The 19211-nt window shown below is 37.7% G+C and overlaps 2 protein-coding genes across 3 annotated transcripts; one reads left to right on the top strand and one right to left on the bottom strand.

Annotated features, from left to right (window-relative positions):
• Positions 1-1804: 1804 nt before the first annotated feature.
• On the bottom strand, positions 1805-11079 carry LOC307141671 (legumain-like). Of its 2 annotated transcripts, none has more exons than XM_079842049.1 (5): positions 10827-11079; positions 4023-4232; positions 3207-3377; positions 3058-3125; positions 1805-2838 (listed from the first exon to the last, which is right to left on the bottom strand). In XM_079842049.1, the coding sequence occupies exons 2-4, from the start codon at positions 4218-4220 to the stop codon at positions 3123-3125; spliced, it is 372 nt and encodes a 123-aa protein (XP_079698175.1). In that variant the 5' UTR covers positions 4221-4232; positions 10827-11079; the 3' UTR covers positions 1805-2838; positions 3058-3122. The 2 variants fall into 2 exon arrangements, with proteins under 2 accessions (XP_079698175.1, XP_079698176.1); XM_079842050.1 differs by lacking the exon at positions 10827-11079 and adding an exon at positions 10169-10274.
• Positions 11080-14534: 3455 nt separating this feature from the next.
• Positions 14535-16173, top strand: LOC307141670 (ladderlectin-like). The gene is made up of 5 exons (XM_079842048.1): positions 14535-14596; positions 15010-15092; positions 15377-15505; positions 15656-15764; positions 15954-16173. Exons 1-5 carry the CDS (start codon positions 14536-14538, stop codon positions 16022-16024), a joined length of 453 nt encoding a protein of 150 aa, XP_079698174.1. The 5' UTR covers position 14535; the 3' UTR covers positions 16025-16173.
• Positions 16174-19211: the final 3038 nt, after the last annotated feature.

Below are 19211 nucleotides of genomic sequence, written 5' to 3'. Positions count from 1 at the left end.
TGAAAGGTCATGTTTTTTAAGCGTCCAAGTAGTTTGAGGAGTTAAAGCTAACAAGCTGAGTTTTGAGTATGTAAAGTTCAGATTGTGATTATTAGGTTTTTTTTCTCTTGATAATTTTAGGCAATTCTTAACTTTTGACTTGATATAATGGGCAAAAAACGGAAGAATCAGTCCCTTCAAGAAAGCGTTATATTAGCTGGACACCTCGTGGAAGAGAGCTGCATGGAATCGGCTGATCTGGATAAAAATATTAATATTGAAACCAATATTGTGCCGATGAAGAGGTTTTTGCAAGGCCTGTTTGCGCTACTCCATCCAAGAATCTAGCGACGAGCTCAAAAGGCAGGAACGAAGTTTCTTTACATTACTTGATTCGATCCAAAAGCTTTGTTTTATGTAGGCCTATAGCCTAAAGCACTAATGTTTCATACATTATAACACTTTCCAGATCGTCTTTTGCAACCGACATGCGCAGTTGAACCTGCGTGACGTCAGTGTGACGTAGGCTGTAAATTGGTCTATATCATTGATTGTTCCGACGCCCATCGTCTGTGCACGTATGCAGCACAGAAATCCCGTGTGTATATTAGATCTGTGTACTAAAGTGACTGCTACTGCTATATCTGCTGTTAATATGAATCAAACAACAAAAGATAAACAGAAAATCCCTCACTGCTCTTGACTGAACGAATGTTGGTAGCTTTATTAAGAACACATTTCTTACTTGAATGCTGCTGTTAAATGCTCTGGAGAGGAGATAAACATGGCGGACTTTGTACAGCTCTTTGAGGACGGGGTCTTTGCTAATAAGGCAGTGTCCATCAACACTCGTGGGCGGGGCCTGTGAAATGTGACGTCACTTTGCCAGGAATCTGCAAATGGCTTGTTCTGAGCGAGACACTGATTTATGGGGATTAAGAAAAGGAGAGGGTGGATTTTTACCAATATAGGGTGGTTGTGTACACACACTGCCAAACACACATTTATGTTCAAACCATGTACACCATGTAAAAGTGAATTTCGCATAATAGGTCCCCTTTAAGCCAGGATTAGGCCTTAGTTCAATTAGGGCATTTAGGTAGCTTTTATAAACATGCCTTCGAAAAAAATACTAATGGTGTGCATCTTGAGACAAAACAATGGCACCGACATATTTTAAGATATCTCAGTTCAGTTAAATCATGCATTTTAGTCTGGGCCTAGGGTTAAGCCTTGTCTGGGGAAACTGGGGGTGAGTGTATTAGGCTACATAAGAAACTTGCAGCCTTCAGTCAAATTGGTAGGTTTTTAGATAAAAAGCGGAAGAACTGCAAACATATTGTTTATTTTACCAGTAAATTATATTGTAGCTCATGAAACTCCAATCTAAACAGATCACAGCTCTACAGCAAAAAGATGAGGACCGGGAATACCCCACAAGAGCTGCAGTTTTGGAGATGCTCTGACCCAGTCGTCTAGCCATCACAATTTGGCCCTTGTCAAACTTGCTCAAATCCTTACACTTGCCCATTTTTCCTGCTTCTAACACATCAACTTTGAGGACAAAATTTTCACTTACTGCCTAATATATCCCACCAACTAACAGGTGCCGTGATGAAGAGATAAGTGTGATTCACTTCAACGGTCATAATGTTGTGCCTGATCGGTGTATAATGTATTTATTTGATTTTATTTTTGTTGCTATGCGGTATATGATACAAGAATCAATGAAATCAAATAAAAAAATGTCCCTCTAGTAACATCTATTCAGTTGTCAACAGAATAAAGCTATAACTTGGACTGAAAGAAAATGAAAAGACAAATTCCAATCAATTCAGGTTTATTATTATAATCAATAACTCACTGCTTAACAGATGATACATTGAAAAGAGGGCTGATAGTAGTTCAGTGTATTGTTTAGCCCATGTTGTCAGTGTGAACTCACTTTTCCTACAGAGCTCAATCTTAAATTACACCTCTCCTTAGTTCAGTGGTTTGAGGCTTCAGTTTGCTCTAAACAGAGGGCACTTGATATAATAGCACAGCCTGACACATCCACCATTGCACTAAACACACCTGCTCATTAACTGCTCAAAGTGCAGCTGTTTTTGAGCAGTGATCTCAGTTATTTAAGACACTTCTTAAGTATGACCACAGACTTCAGGTAGCTACGTTTGATAGATATACATTTAGTCAGATAAGAGCTCCTTTGAGTCACTACTGGAGAGAAATTGGGTATGTTCATGGCTCAGTCAACAAGGTGATGAACACCAGCTTAAAATAAAAATTCAAAATATTCGTGCAATATGCCGCTAAATGTGTCAAGCTAGTGTTTGTTTAAAATAGTTTGAATGCATTTGGACTTCATTCTCTAAATGGACCTGTAAATGCTTTGGTTTCCAAACTTAACATAACTGAGGTCCCAAAAAACATGCTTTAATTTCAAACGTCATTGTGTCATTCTAAATCTGTCCTGCCAAAAATCTGTTGTTCTCATTGATGAGGCATCTGATGAAAAAACAAACAAAACATACACACACGATACATGTATAAAAAGTTAACAGCCCAAAGTGTTTGTCAGGAATCGCTGGGCACTATCTTAAAGCAGATTTCTTTCTTTAAAAAAAAAATAAAGATCAGTAAAACATCCCATAAAAAAAAAAATTTAAAAGTGCAAATCCTCATTAAAAAGAAACCTTTTCAAAAAGATTCAAATCAAAGCTGTGTGTGTCGATACAGATTTCTTCCACAATCAGATTCTTATGTGCAGGAGTAGTTCGTCCAATAAAAGTCCTCTGAGGCTCAAATTCACATTTCTATTGTCTGAAGTAACAAATGTCATCCATGGCTGCTGTGATTCTGTGGGAATGGAGAGATATGAGATTTAAAATCACAAATAATATTGAGCCAATGAGCTCTCACATCCCACAAGTAATCTTTACATAACTCACTAGCGCAGGCAGAGGGCGCTGTTTAATTATGGAAACACACTTCACAAGCTTTATCGTTTACAAAGTTTAGACATCAGAGTCTAGAGAAAAGCAATAAGAGGTGTGAAAAAAGGAAACGTGTTTTTACCTCCAAGCCTGGTATCCTCCCTCACACAGGTTTACTAAAGCATACAGGTGTCTCAGAGCATATTCTTACTGAAACAAGAGAGAAAAGATGTCACGCACACACAAACAGTGAGCACACCACAACTAATGATGCAGAAAGCCCGTTTGTACCTCCTGCTGGTGCCAGTTGAAGCAGTGCTCCTTGTAGTGCTTGATGGCTGTTTTGTAACATTCATACTGTGTGAGATCTTCACGTCCATTCATATAACCCTGCACTTCATCCTTCTCCTGCACCACATGCTCCACGATCTTACGCATAGTGTTACCAAGCAGCTCCCGCACCTACACACACACAAAAAAAAAATTAGCACAAAACCATTATAATATGATCATATTGACTGAAATCTATGACTCTGACATAAGTTTGGGGTCTGTAAGATTTTTATGTTTTTGAAAGAAGCCTCCATGTTCACCAAAAACAGTCATATTGTGTAATCTTATACATTATTTTACATTTTAAATATCCATTTTAATATTTTTAAATCTAATTTATTCTGAATGTTCAGCAGGTATTAGGCTACTGTAGTCTTCAGTGTCACATGATCCTTCAGAAATCATTCTAATATGCTGATTTGGTGCTTTTTTAAATATTATTATTATTATGCTTACTGAAAACAATTGTGCTGCTTAATATTTTTGTGGAAACCATGATACATTTTTTCAGAATTCTTAGATGAATAAAAAGTCAAAAGAACAGAATTTATTTGAAATCGAAATATTTTGCAACAATATACAGTTAATGCATTTGCTATAACTTTTTAACAAATTAATGTGTCCTTGTTAAATAAAAGAGAAAATTAAATAAAAGAAATAAAAAATTACGGACCCCAAACTTTTGAACAGTAGTGTACAACTTTTAACACTTAAAACAAATGTAAATAAATAATTATCTATGGAAAATGATAAGTAAATAATGGTGCTTTAAACCTGTAGATGTGCATGGATGTCTTTCATGTAACCAACAACAGCCTCAATGTCATTGGTCTTTGCGAGTTTTCTCTTCATGATTGCAAGGGGCACATCAGGGCTGCTCATGAGGTCAGGTTCAGTGATCACAGGCAACGACACAGGCTCGGCTGCCTTATCAAGACCTTTAGAGTTACCCTGGAACGCCATCACCTTCATGTGGGACAGCGTCTAAAACACAAACAAACCACAACAGTTACATTGGCAAGTACAGACATGCAGACACTACACAGAAGAGCGTTTATCAGACACGTCCTTGTCAATAAAGTATACAGAACTTCAAATGGAATCTTCCGGAACTAGCTGAGAATATATGACAGACGCTAGACCAAGAAGGAATTTACAGCATCTCAATATTCATCATATTTTTACTAAACTAATCCATATTCAGGATGCCACTCACAGTTGCTAGGGACCATACGATGAGCAAAGTTCATAAGCACAGAAATGGTAAATGATTATTTATTCCTTTTTTCACTGTAACTTCCTTCCAGTCAGGGTACTAAAATAACTTTTTAACAACAGCTGGAGAACTAGTAAACTGTGAATTTACCAGCCATTAATAATTTTGCATTGTATTCATCAAAGCTCGGTTTCACAGACAAGGCTTAGATTAAAGATGCACTATGTAACTTTTCCTCCCACTAGAGGTCGCCTGTTCAAAACAAAGGCGTAGTTTGATGATGCCACGTTTGAGCGCAGAATCTCGGGACATGTTAGCCTAGAAATCTAGACGCACCCTAGCGGCAGAACATTTATTTTGGCTCGAGTGTAGTCTAGCAACTCTCGGTAGACCTGAGAGCTGGAAAAACCAAACTCTGGTCAGGCCAATCACAGCGTGTGTAGAGTCTAAGGCTGGGCAATTTTATCGATTCTGCGATATAAAGCGATATTTTTTTCTCCCAAGAAAGTATCGATTTTTAAGCCGCGAGTATCGATACATAAGTCCCATTCAAATCCCTGTTTACCCCCATTTGCGTTGCAGGAAGAGCGATTTGGTCAGCCAGCCGCTAGTATCGCTGTAGAGCAACTTACCCGTACTACTAACTTTACACAGACGCCGACGTCTAACGTTACCTCTTCTTGTTTACGGAGTCAGAGCGAGGAGATAAAAAAAAAAAATGGCAGCGAATATAAATCCAGCGCCTTCGTGCTTAAAAGCAGATGTGTGGGAGCACTTTGGGTTTAAAAAGAAGAAGGAAAGCGACGACTTAGACTCAGGGGTCAACAACATGAGTTGCCCGCGGGTCTGTTCTAAAAATAGCTCACCATAGCAGCTGCGTTCAGTTGCTTCCGTGTTAATTTAAGCGCAGGGCTCCAGACTGAAGCCGAATATATACTAGTGTCTGTAAATAATAAACTGCAAAATACTATTTAAATATTACTCCTGCATGTTCTGTGTCTGTGTGGATGACGGGCGCAGCGCGCGCGCAATCGCTCTTGTAGTCTCTGCCGACACGAACGCATAAACTGTCACTTCATGAGAATTTACAGTTTCATTTGAGAAAACTGGGCGCGTCTCAATCAGCTCCTGGTTCAGTAGTTAGGGCACTGATCAGGACATAAGTCAATGGGCTGACTCCCTGATCAGTGCCCTGACTGAACTAGGGAGATGATGAGACGCGCACCCAGTGTCATATCATGAACACAGACACTGGTAATCACGGCAACCCGTCAAAATAAAAGTTCGGTTTAACGTGAAGAGATTGACTACAGATTGTAGCCTACAGTAAATTTATCTACGTCTCTATGTAATAATAATACGTCTCTACTAATAATAATAATAATGAAATAAATAATTATAATTATTAATGTTGCTTATTTTTCACTTGATCTTTCATTTATAAACAATGTTTACTTTTAAACAGCATACAGCCTTTACATGTTTATGTATTATTTACTTATGATTATCATCATGTATAATAAAACATTTAAAAAAAATAGTGGTATTGTACAGACTACTACTATACTCTTTCAGGTGTAAAACAGTTTGGATAGTTGTTAATATGAGGATTATGATGCATTATTTAAGAGTTTTAAGTAGCTCTCAAATGAAAAAAGGTTGGAGACCCTTGACTTAGACAAAGCATCGCGGTTGGTTTGCAAGCTGTGTGACACAAACGTGAAATACTCTGGAAATACAACCAAGTGTCAGTGTCAAGCTAAAAAAAGCTGTCAAAGAAACTGTTCAGAACAGGCCACTTGCTGCAATTTTTAAAACTCCATTGTTAATTGCAATACTGCACTTTATTACTTTTCAAAGGCTTGTAAGCTACAGTTTGTTTTCAATAAATGGAACTCATTTTCCCAACACATCTTTGATTCATTTTGTCCAGCATTTGCAAGCTGTAGACTCTCTGTCCAGTCAGAGACATAGTGTAATTGATGATTTTAGTTCAGTTAATTCAATCCAAGTGAATGAAACCCTCACAAGATGTCACCAAAATCACTCTGTCCCCTTTAAATCTTTCAGAAAATGATGTAAGTGTATAGAATTATATCGAATCGTATCGAATCGTATCGTTGGCTGAATATTGTGTATCGTAAGATTAGTGTATCGCTACAGCCCTAGTAGAGTCGGTGGGCGGGCTTAACATAATGACGGCACGTCACGGAGGTTCTGCGTGCTACTCGTAAACAAAGAAGCTGGCGAACAGCGGCCTTTCGAATCGGCTTTGGCCGCGACTCTGGAAGACTTGGAGTTAAGCTTTTCTTTGAGAAAAGAACAAAGAACGGCACTGAAGTCATTCTTAAGAAAAGAAGATGTGTTCTGCCGATCAGATTCTGCGAAAGTCTATCGACTAACGTTAGCTCGGCTTCACCTTCTTCGCTCTGATTGGTTGTGGCGCTCATGGCGCTACCCAATTGCGTGCAGAGGGAATTTGAAAGACAACCGTTTATCCCGCCCCTCAGATTGAGCCCTGTCAATGGTGAGTTTCCAGACCAAACATCTTGTGGATCTGGCTTGTCAGGCTTGGGACATATGGTCTTCACCTCACAGCCGGTGGAAAAGAAATCGCAATAGGACTCGGGCAGAAATCATGTTCATGGATGCGATTTATTAACGTTACCGTAGTATGAAGCAGAGCAGGACCGAGTGTTGTGGAGCTGAGCAAGGCCGCTGGAGTGATTGTTAATGAGAAGAGTGGCGGGACTTTTATTATGGCAGTCGCAAGCGCCACTTCCGGTTTTCCGGTCATGAGTATGAGGTAACGCAACTCTGTTTATCATATTAGATACATCTGAGTGTGTTGAAAATCATGTTATGACGTTACTTTGTGCGTTCGCTCGGCGGCTGCTATGACACTTGTTGCACACTGCAGTGAGAGTGAAGCGTTTCTGCAGAATAAAACCGGAAAACGAGGGTAACGCAATCAACAGGCGACTCCCTCACACTGGCCTAGTGCCTAGTGGCCTAGTGGTTTTGATATTTTACTGAAAAATGTTTTACATAGAGCAGCTTTAAGTCAGAATTAGGCTTTAAACCTCTGGGGTTCTTCATTTATGGGTCACACTCAGGACCGGAGGGCGGGATTAAGATAAAAAAAAACACTTGAGTAAAATCAATGAAATATATTTTTGTTCAATAATATTTTCTCTTTTGGTGTTTTTAGATACTTTTTTTTTATTTATAATTCATATTTATGCAATAATTATGACCCATTTTTTCCCCATTGAATATAATTTAAAAAAAATGATATATAATTTTTAAAAACATTTTTTTATTAAAGCTGTATTTCATTTTAGAGTCAAACCTAGGCCTCATGAAAGCAATTTTTTAAATGAGATCGGTGCCATCCGGTGGACACATTGAGCATTTTCTATCACGCAATAGCACATTTTTACCACTATAGTGGATCTTGCGTTTTATAAAAAAAAAAAAAAAGTACAAAATCGTAGCTTCATCGGAATGGTCCGAAACTTGGTGACTTTATTGGTACTTGGTATATGAACACCCCAAAACATTGGGGACAGGATTTGAAAAGTTTAAGTGGTCGTAAAAAAAAAAAAAAAGTAACACTCAGGACCTTCGGGTCAAAAATGACCCCCATAGGAGGAAATTAATGGTAAATTCGTTTTTTTGTGCATACAATCTACAAATCAGCCAGAATGCAGAAAAACAGTGACTCAACAGTGAAGGGGTGAATCTCTAAAACATCAAGAGTGCAAAACAGACCAAAATAAAACAAAAAACACACACACACACACACACACACACACACAAATTAACGCATGCCATTCCAAAAGCTAATTGTGTTTTTGTGGGTTTGAGTTTGTCTGTTTTGCACTCTTGATGGATCCAGTATACTGATATACATCCGGCTTACACCCAACTGTTTACTTTCACTTGAGACATGTTTACATGAATATGGGCATTTTGACATAATTGCATGTGTATTCAACCATTCAAGCGCAATATATGTGAAAGAGAACCGAACTTGCGATCGCATGCTAAGAGATGCGGCTTTCCGAGTTATTTTTTACTTTCAGTTTATTGCGCTCTATTGTCTCGTTCATGCATGTCAATAGTGCTGTGCTACATGTGTATATTTACATACTGCGATACACACAATATAGCAAAATCTACAAGACGACATTACATACCATCGCCACGATATATAACGTCATACCGCCCAGCCCTATTGTGACGTATACCAGAGAGTGACAGATTATCGAAATGGAGAAAAAAGTAGGGCGGCGACTAGTTATTATGTTGTTGATTGGATTTTGAGATGTGGGCGGAGTTTAAACAGATTAAATGATTGGATAATGACTGCATGTCACCAGAGAGTGGTCTGTTTTTTTTCACTGGGGGATCCGGTTATGAAACATTATGAGGTTAAAATGTTGTTGTTTTTTTAAATGAAGCAAATGCATGGATGAATTGTTCACAATAAGATCTATAATATGCATTTAGCACATTTTAATGCATTTATCTGCATTTTAAGTAAATTGTCAATAAAGAGCACAATGGCCCAAACACAACTGACATGATGGATTAAATAATAATGTAAATATTGTTGTCACAGTGATGTTGGTGCATCACAGTGAAGTATCATTGGCAGTCATCCTCACAAATTGCATACACAACTCATCACCATGACAACTGGCTTTGACCTCACCACGTTCAGATCTGTGGAACTGATCCACATCAAAACAGTGTGAGTGATGGATTATGCAAAAGCAAATCAGCCATGAATAAAACTAAAGGGACACTCTTTTAAATCAGTCAGTAACTTTATTTCCTACAGTTGGGCAGTGGAGAACACACATACACTCCTCCTGCTTCTGCACACAGTTGCGCAACTGATCTGGAATCTCTTCAGAAACAAGCCCCAGCATGGCAGCCTGACGGGTACAGCGACACACCCAAAAATCAACAATACCTACAATCACCTTTCTTTCTTTCTCTCTCACTCTCCCAGAAGTCACCCATGATCAACAACGCATTAGCTAAGAACATTAGAGCAGGAGTCCCTCTGTCTCACTCCACCTCCTCCAAACCCTGCAGGTCTCCTATCTGTTTCAGGTTAATGTACAAACCTGCTCAAGGTCTTTGAGCAACACATGTATGACAGATAAGAATGTCTGAGGTGATACAAAATAGGCGGGGAAATGGGAAATCAAAATGCATCAAGTTTGTAGGACCGGAATATTTGTATTTATGTTGGTTTCAAGCATTTAAAAAAAGTTATAACATGATTGGTTTTTAAATAAAAATCATGATTTAATCATTCTAATAAATGTCATGTGGAGTAACCCACAAGTAAAAAGTAATATTTTTCAGGCACCTTGATTACAAGGTTAAGTGTTAAACATTATTTTCCAAAAGGTTTTTATATTTCATTATAGAAAGAAAGAAAGAAAGAAAGAAAGAAAGAAAGAAAGAAAGAAAGAAAGAAAGAAAGAAAGAAAGAAAGAAAGAAAGAAAGAAAGAAAGAAAGAAAGAAAGAAAGAAAGAAAGAAAGAAAGAAAGAAAGAAAGAAAGAAAGAAAGAAAGAAAGAAATGTAACCATGAATATCATTAAGATTTCATAGATATACTTTTTTTTTGGTTGCCTTAGCTAACCTTAACCTTTTGTCATATTATATATAGCCTTACTGACCTATTGACAGTCATGAGGGTCTACAGGGGTCCTCTCTGTGATATCATTTCCTGTTTATGGTTGTCACATGACAACAAATGGCTTCCTGCACACTGGTTGCATCACACTGACATTGATTTTATGGAAAAAAGTTTTTAAAATATGTATCATGATTTAAATCAAAACTGTTTCAGTGGTTATTTTCTAAAATACATTTTTTTTTTTTTAATTAAAAGATCATGCCAAACTACTTATGCCAACATTTAATTTTTCAAGAATTTCAACAGTCCCACAAAAATATGATTTAATTCAGAAATTATCTGCAATTCATTGTCTGTGTGAATTGCATTTATGTAAATTTTAAATAGATCCTAACAAAAACGTCACTGACTTAAATATATGCGGTTAGTAAATGAGAACAACAACAACAACACCAAAAAAAGAAAGAAAAAAAGAAAGAAAGAGAGAGCAAGACGCATACTAGCCTACTGAAAGTAATATCCGAAAATATGCTACTACAATATATCAAGGAGCAGGAGCACAAACTTTAATTATTAAACCCACAACATAAACACTGGCGCTAACTACGAGTAAATAAAGTTCTAACTTTAGTTCTGACTTTGCGTTATACGCATTACACAAGATTTAATGTCATTGGCAGACTGGGTAGGGCTGTTACCTGTAACTTCTGGATCCCTCAGTTTCCTTGTTCGGCGCTGTAAAATCCTTTACATCGGACAGTCCATGTGAATCTGCTCTGGACGGTTCAGGTGAGGCATTTCCACATTATTCCAGTTTTCTTAGGAAACTCTTGTTCTTCAGAGAGCAGTCAGTCTTGAACGTTCCATGCAGACTGTGCTCTCCTCTTGCTTCAAATACTCCTCTCTGCTTAATCCTCAAGAGGCTCCAGGTGAGAATTTTAAGGGAGTTTCCAAACACTGTCAGGTCCTTGAGCTCTCAGTGGCGCCACCCCGCGGCCACAGAATGAACAGACACGCGCACATTCTGTACACATGATTACGTAACAATGATTAAAGGGCGTGTGACTGATTTATATGTCATTAATGACTTGCAGGATGTATTGCTATGGAGATGCTTAGTCATCCAGGACATAGTTTATGAAATTGTACATGACATTAAAATTAATTAAATAATTATTTTAAAAATAACTTTACTAGCAGGCCTACGATAAAAAAAAACTTGCAACTATTTGTTCTTCTGTGAAACAATAAAGTGAAAAGTGACGTGACGTGTAGCCAAGTATGGTGTCCCATACTCTGGAATTTCACCCATCCAACACACCTTCATCTGAAGAAGGCCTATATTTCACATTTTACTCTCTTGTCAGGTGAGGTTAAATATTTCATTAAAATATTACATCAAAATTTCATATATATCATATGTATGTAGGCTAATCACTAAACAGAGGATACAATGAAAAATCAAAAATTGAGGCCTGGTTTCAGACAGTGCACGTATTATGCCTCTTTTTTCAAGATGTAATATAAGTCTCAGGTGTCCCCAGAGTGTGTCTGTGAAGTTTCAGATTAAAATTCCTAACAGATCATTTAATATACCATTTTGAAAATGCCAATTTTTGGGTTTGAGAAAAAATGAGCTGTTTTGTGTGTGTCTCCTTTAAATGCAAATGAGCTGTTTTTCCCCACCCCCAGAGGTGAAGCCTTCACAGCTCGTGAACATGCCGTGACATTGCAGTTCTTCATCATCATGAAATATTATCATCTGCATGCGTTTTATACGGTGGCCCAGTAGTGCACAACACAACGAAATATAAAAAGCGATATGCCTATTGTGCTTTTGTGTTTTATGGACTCCATATTGTTTCTTATTCAAATGTGCTGAACGCACAAGTCTCTAGTTCATTTTTAATGAATGACACACGCAAATCAGTGGTAGTCTCTGTGTGCGCAAAGCTATTCGTAGGCTATTATTATTAATATCAATATGGCATCCCAGCAATAGGTCTGATGGCAACGTTGTGTCTCTGGCCAAAAATAGCCGCTGTAGGACGGCATAAATCGGGAACAGATGTAACATTACATTTACAAAAAATGGATTCAGATGTGCTCAATGTAGCCTTCGTCCAGTCAACTTTCATTTTTCATTTACGCACAAAATAAGGTGAGACACAACTTCTCCGCCACTTTCTCTCACATACACATTAAGCCTACCTTTCAGAAGCGCGTTAGGCTATAAAACCATTAGCCATAACCAGCAGTAAAAGTAGTCATCTTTTGTATTCATGTACAGATTGTTTTTCTTTTTTTTTTTTTCGTTTTGATGATATTTTTGGATTGTACATCAGGGAGTCTGGCGCTCAATGTGGGGTGGGCGTAGTAGGCTACTGGCTACTAGAAAGTTAATTTAGATTTAGAATAATGAATGGAGTGATAACTTAATGATGGAAGTCCAATAATTCAAACGAATGTCCAAAAAAATAATAATTAAATTAATTAAATTGGGGGGGGGGGGGGGGGGGGGGGGGGTATTTTTTTCTTGCCGCCCTGACTGTGCTGGCTGCCTAGTTCGCCTATAGGCACGCGCCGGCCCTGTGTATAGCCTAAAGCAGTGTTTCCCAACCTTTTTTCAGTCATGGCACCCTTTGAAAATGTTCTCCATTTTGTGGCACCCCCTCACATACGTTACGGTTCGGATTGATCACGGTTTTAAGTTCACGGTTCCAGTACAGTTCAGTATTTGCTATGTTCAGGGAAAAAATGACCACTGTCAAATAAAAATAAAGAAAATAATAAGAACAAATAATTTAAATACAAGCAGCAGCACAAATAAATACTATTGAGCAAAGATACTAATAAAATAAACTTTCAGGTACGTCTAACATAAGTTTTCAGGTACAGAAATTGATCAAATGTAAAATAACATTGCATATTTGAGTGTATAAATTAAAGATTAATCCTATTAAACTTACAAAAGATATTCAATCAAGAGCAGTGAGTGATGTCCTTGACAATGCTCGGATATGCGTCGTCTTTCTCGACTGTATAAAGTTTACTTAAGGCATATACAGACTATGTCTGCTAGAATACTCAAGATGGACCTGTTGACATACTTTTTGTGTGAGTTTGTCCGTTGAAGAACAAGACTTGAAAGAGAACTCAATATTTGCGCGCTGTGAGACATGTGCGCGCTCTCGGATGAGTGCATAGAGTGCATTTTCTCACAGCGCGCGTGACTTCTCATTCGCGTCTTCTGGCACGTCACCCGGGTGATGACAGCGAAAATGACTGGTCGTATTCGAACATACGGCAGCACTCGCATGCATTGAACAAAGTTTACAAAGAGATAATTATTTGAAAAATTTGAGGGGTAAAAAAAAATGATTTGAAGGACTTTTATACGGCACCCCTGCTCTCGTCAGTCAGACGGCACCCCGTTTGGGAAACACGATTTACCGATTGTACTTTTTGTGATTCACAACCAGAAACTATCTTGCATCTTTTTTGGCATTGTGGTCATACAAGAAAACTTTGGCAAGATATTTGCCAGTTCATTGTAAACAATATATATAAAGATTTTGAGCTCTATTTCAAGGATGTTTTGTTTGGGTTTTTCAGTTATGAGAAGCAAGATGAAAATATTTTTTTTCTTTGCAACCTAATAATTTTTCTTGCTAAATATTTTATCCACAAATGTAAAACTATTAAAGTTACCCCCAATTTTTCTCACTTTCAAGAAGATGTTAAGATCTATATTAAATCTATATCTACCTCTTGCAACAAAAAGGCTACTAAAACTCTGAATGTATGCTCAAATTGTGGCGTTTTTGTTTAATTAATGTATTGGTAATTAATATAATGTTGTTGCTTCTTTCGGGTTTTTTTTTTTTTTCTCATTTCATTATTATTATTTTATATTTTGTGGGAAGACTTGTGTTTAATTGATGCTTCCTCATCTGTTTATTTATTTTCATTTTTATTTATTTATTTTTCTCCAAACTCAAATTATGTAATGTTTCTCCGTCCCTGAACCTCTGGCTATGTTTTCTGGTTTATGGCTTCACCTTTGCATATTGTAAGTGAATGTTTAATAAAAAAAATAAAATAAAAAAAACACGATTTACCGACATGCGCAGTTGAACCTGCGTGACGTCAGTGTGACGTAGGCTGCAAATTGGTCTATACGCACTTGACATAAAGTATAAAAGCAGGGCTGTTTCTGGAACTTCACTAAATCTTCCTCTTAGATTCTAAAGGCAACAACCAAACCAAGGTGAGTTTTTTTTTTTTTTTTTTTGGAACAAAAACCTACTGAATAACATTTCTAATCTAAAGTGTCTTTTGTCTTTAAAATACATTTAGAACAGTGTGTAACAAATGAGTGCAGTGCTAATTCGTTTCAGGTTCATCATGGCAATGCTGAGAAGTTTTCTGCTTCTTTTCACTATCTTCTTAATGGGGAATGCAGAAGGTGAGACATTTATTTGCAAAAACTCTTGCTATTCCATTTTAAAAGCATTTTGGAAATATTTACATGATTAATGGGGTGTTTAAAGTGTCTAAAGCAGGGTTCCTCAAACTCGGTCCTGGAGGGCCACTGTCCTGCAGAGTTTAGCTCCAACCCTGATCAAACACACCTGAGCAAGTTAATCAAGGTATTCAGGATCACTAGAAAATCACAGGAAGGTGTGTTTGATCAGGGTTGGAGCTAAACTCTGCAGGACGGTTGCCCTCCAGGACCGAGCTTGATGAACCCTGGTCTAAAGTATACATTTTCAGCACATAATCACACAAACAAATCTAAGCCACATAAAATAATAATAAAATTAAAGCATTCTTTGCTGTGAATATTACAAGAACCCTAACATTTATGTTCTGGTGCAGTTGAATGCCCCCGTAGATGGTCAAATTTTGGAGACCGGTGTTACAAGTTCTTCGCTCAGTCGGTTACCTGGGTCACAGCAGAGGTAATGTGTTAGTTACAACAAGGTGATGTGGTCATTATATTAGGTGTCTTTAACTACATCACTGAATCAAATGATTGATTAAATGTTATTACATTAGTATTCAAAGACGCTTATATAAAGATATATGATCTTTATTTTCTGCAAATAAATAATACAGAAGACTGAGTAAATAATCAATCAGAGCAGACCGTTTGCAAATGACTAAAGTTGTTTAAAAAGTCACTTATGCTTTATGCCAAAAAAAGATCACATTTTGTATTGACAATGAGAATCTGTCTCTTTAGAGAAACTGCCAAAGTCTTGCCGACGCAAATCTGGCATCTGTGCATGATAAACTGGAAAATGATTTCCTGCTGAGTCTGTTGCCTTCTTCCTCCACACGTTCTTGGATTGGTGGTCATGATGGTGAAGAAGTAAGTTAAATGGTGTGTCCTAAAGAGACACAATTGTTTGTCTAAACTGAAATTTCTGCTTTAAACATGTAACCGCAAAGTTTCTAATGAGGATGGTTTAACGCTGAACTTACTGAAGTCTGAGTACAGAGCACTGTCTTCACCCTTTAGGAAGGACAGTGGCTGTGGAGTGATGGATCTGTGTATAACTTTACCAACTGGAGCTCTGGAGAACCTAACAATCTGGGTATCGAGAACTGTGGGGAGATCAACTGGACCTGTGAGAATGCTGTCTGATTTTTGAATACTTGCTATTATCATTTACAATACTCTAATTTCATATCATGCGATAACATGAAATGGCTCATTTGGACGTCACAATGTGCTTTAAGTTGAACATTCCATTTTATTTTTATTGTAAGCCCACCATAATAATCAGAATAACTGCTTTCATATTTCCACCCTACAGCTAACCGTTCTTGGAACGACGCATCCTGTTCACACCAAATGGGCTATATTTGTGCCTGTTCAGGCCTGTGAGACTGTGCAGTAATGCTGCTCCAGTTACTTTGTACACTCTTATCTTTACCAAAAATTCTTTTACTTCATTTAAATCTTTTCTAAGCTTTAATCTCTTCTCAATACCTGCTCTGAAACATTCCTATAATCAATAAAAGCATTGATACCGCAAACCTTGTGTTGTGGAGTTAAATATTCGTGTGTATTTATAAAGAATATTGCGTCGCAAGGTTTAAGGAGGTTATTAGAATTGCATTGAATGAGGTCTTCACCAGGGGAGGGGTTTAAGCGCTGCACACAGCTGCTTCATCAGTGACAAACACTAGAAGATATCTCAGTTCATTTTACATGAAACTACATAACATTCAAGTGACAAGTTTATCTTGAAGAATAAAAGAGCTTGGGTTTTTTATTCAATGACATTTATTTAAAGCTGCATATTCACTTAGACCTTAATCTCTCACAAAATGGCACTCATAAATACAAGATGTAGTTTGTGATCGTGATGACTCCGATTGTTCGACTATTACAATTTAATAATACTTAAATTGATATGTCATCCTCAATAAACCCGTCTCTGGCATGTTGCCTCCGATCCTTCGACTATTATGACCTGTAAAGTTTCCAGAATAATAATCATATGCTGTTTGTTAATTGGCCAGAGGAGAACTGGCACCCCGACTGAGCCTGGTTTCACCAAAGGTTTATTTTTCTCCATTAGGTCACCTGATGGGGTTTTGGTTTCCTTGCCTCTGGCTTGGTGTGCTCAGTTGGGGACAACATTTTTCAACTAAATATTGAAATCTAATTATTAAACTAAATTAACCATATAAACTAAATTACTGATCTAAAGCCCACATTGTCACTGTATGATCAGTTCATTTAAATTATGACATCACCGTTTTTTCCAGAATGGCTAGACGGCTGAATAAAATTATGCTGCATTATTTTCCTGTTTAACACTCTAAAGCTGCTTTGAAACAATCTGCATTGTTAAAAGCGCTATATAAATAAAGTTGACTTGATTTAGTGGGAACAGGCTAATATGAATGGAGATCAGTTACATTCCTCAAATTTAATAGTGATTCAGAAATATGATTAGGCTACCTGATCAAGCAGTAATCCGAGAGCAGGAGGTAAGGCACAGGAGAGCATCAAGTCCCAGGTTTGGGGGTATTCCAGATAGCAGGTTGTGTGACATACCTGGTATGTTTAAGGGTAAGTTAGCAGATAACATCAACTTTCGGTTCCAAAATGACTAAACAAAAAAATAAACCTTTACAGCTGTTATCCCTGCGAGCACAGACTGTTATTTAGTTTAATCAATCTTTTTATTATATAATTGGTATTAAACCAACAATATAGTTCTTATTCACAGTGATTAAACATTACTTTAATTTCACAACCACTAATTTGGTGGCGATATGTAAATAGCCATTAAAGAAGTATGGTGTGCTTTTTTCTTAGTGTCCGTTTCCATGGTGACTTGTCTCAGTTGAGAATTAACCGCGAACATACTCTGGGTTGACACAGTTCAAATGGCTAAGCAGAGGAGAGCTTGGATGACTGCAGTGGAGTGAAAGGTCATGTTTTTTAAGCGTCCAAGTAGTTTGAGGAGTTAAAGCTAACAAGCTGAGTTTTGAGTATGTAAAGTTCAGATTGTGATTATTAGGTTTTTTTTCTCTTGATAATTTTAGGCAATTCTTAACTTTTGACTTGATATAATGGGCAAAAAACGGAAGAATCAGTCCCTTCAAGAAAGCGTTATATTAGCTGGACACCTCGTGGAAGAGAGCTGCATGGAATCGGCTGATCTGGATAAAAATATTAATATTGAAACCAATATTGTGCCGATGAAGAGGTTTTTGCAAGGCCTGTTTGCGCTACTCCATCCAAGAATCTAGCGACGAGCTCAAAAGGCAGGAACGAAGTTTCTTTACACTACTTGATTCGATCCAAAAGCTTTGTTTTATGTAGGCCTATAGCCTAAAGCACTAATGTGTTTCATACATTATAACACTTTCCAGATCGTCTTTTGCAACCGACATGCGCAGTTGAACCTGCGTGACGTCAGTGTGACGTAGGCTGTAAATTGGTCTATATCATTGATTGTTCCGACGCCCATCGTCTGTGCACGTATGCAGCACAGAAATCCCGTGTGTATATTAGATCTGTGTACTAAAGTGACTGCTACTGCTATATCTGCTGTTAATATGAATCAAACAACAAAAGATAAACAGAAAATCCCTCACTGCTCTTGACTGAATGAATGTTGGTAGCTTTATTAAGAACACATATCTTACTTGAATGCTGCTGTTAAATGCTCTGGAGAGGAGATAAACATGGCGGACTTTGTACAGCTCTTTGAGGACGGGGTCTTTGCTAATAAGGCAGTGTCCATCAACACTTGTGGGCGGGGCCTGTGAAATGTGACGTCACTTTGCCAGGAATCTGCAAATGGCTTGTTCTGAGCGAAACACTGATTTATGGGGATTAAGAAAAGGAGAGGGTGGATTTTTACCAATATAGGGTGGTGTACACACACTGCCAAACACACATTTATGTTCAAACCCTGTACACCATGTAAAAGTGAATTTCGCATAATAGGTCCCCTTTAAGCCAGGATTAGGCCTTAGTTCAATTAGGGCATTTAGGTAGCTTTTATAAACATGCCTTCGAAAAAAATACTAATGGTGTGCATCTTGAGACAAAACAATGGCACCGACATATTTTAAGATATCTCAGTTCAGTTAAATCATGCATTTTAGTCTGGGCCTAGGGTTAAGCCTTGTCTGGGGAAACTGGGGGTGAGTGTATTAGGCTACATAAGAAACTTGCAGCCTTCAGTCAAATTGGTAGGTTTTTAGATAAAAAGCGGAAGAACTGCAAACATATTGTTTATTTTACCAGTAAATTATATTGTAGCTCATGAAACTCCAATCTAAACATATCACAGCTCTACAGCAAAAAGATGAGGACCGGGAATACCCCACAAGAGCTGCAGTTTTGGAGATGCTCTGACCCAGTCGTCTAGCCATCACAATTTGGCCCTTGTCAAACTTGCTCAAATCCTTACACTTGCCCATTTTTCCTGCTTCTAACACATCAACTTTGAGGACAAAATGTTCACTTACTGCCTAATATATCCCACCGACTAACAGGTGCCGTGATGAAGAGATAATAAGTGTGATTCACTTCAACGGTCATA

Source organism: Gobio gobio, assembly GCF_949357685.1.
Source record: "Gobio gobio genome assembly, chromosome: 18".
In the NCBI taxonomy this organism is placed as follows: Eukaryota; Metazoa; Chordata; class Actinopteri; order Cypriniformes; family Gobionidae; genus Gobio; species Gobio gobio.
The sequence above is the reverse complement of the archived record's forward strand: the minus strand, read 5'-3'. Positions and strand labels throughout refer to the sequence as shown.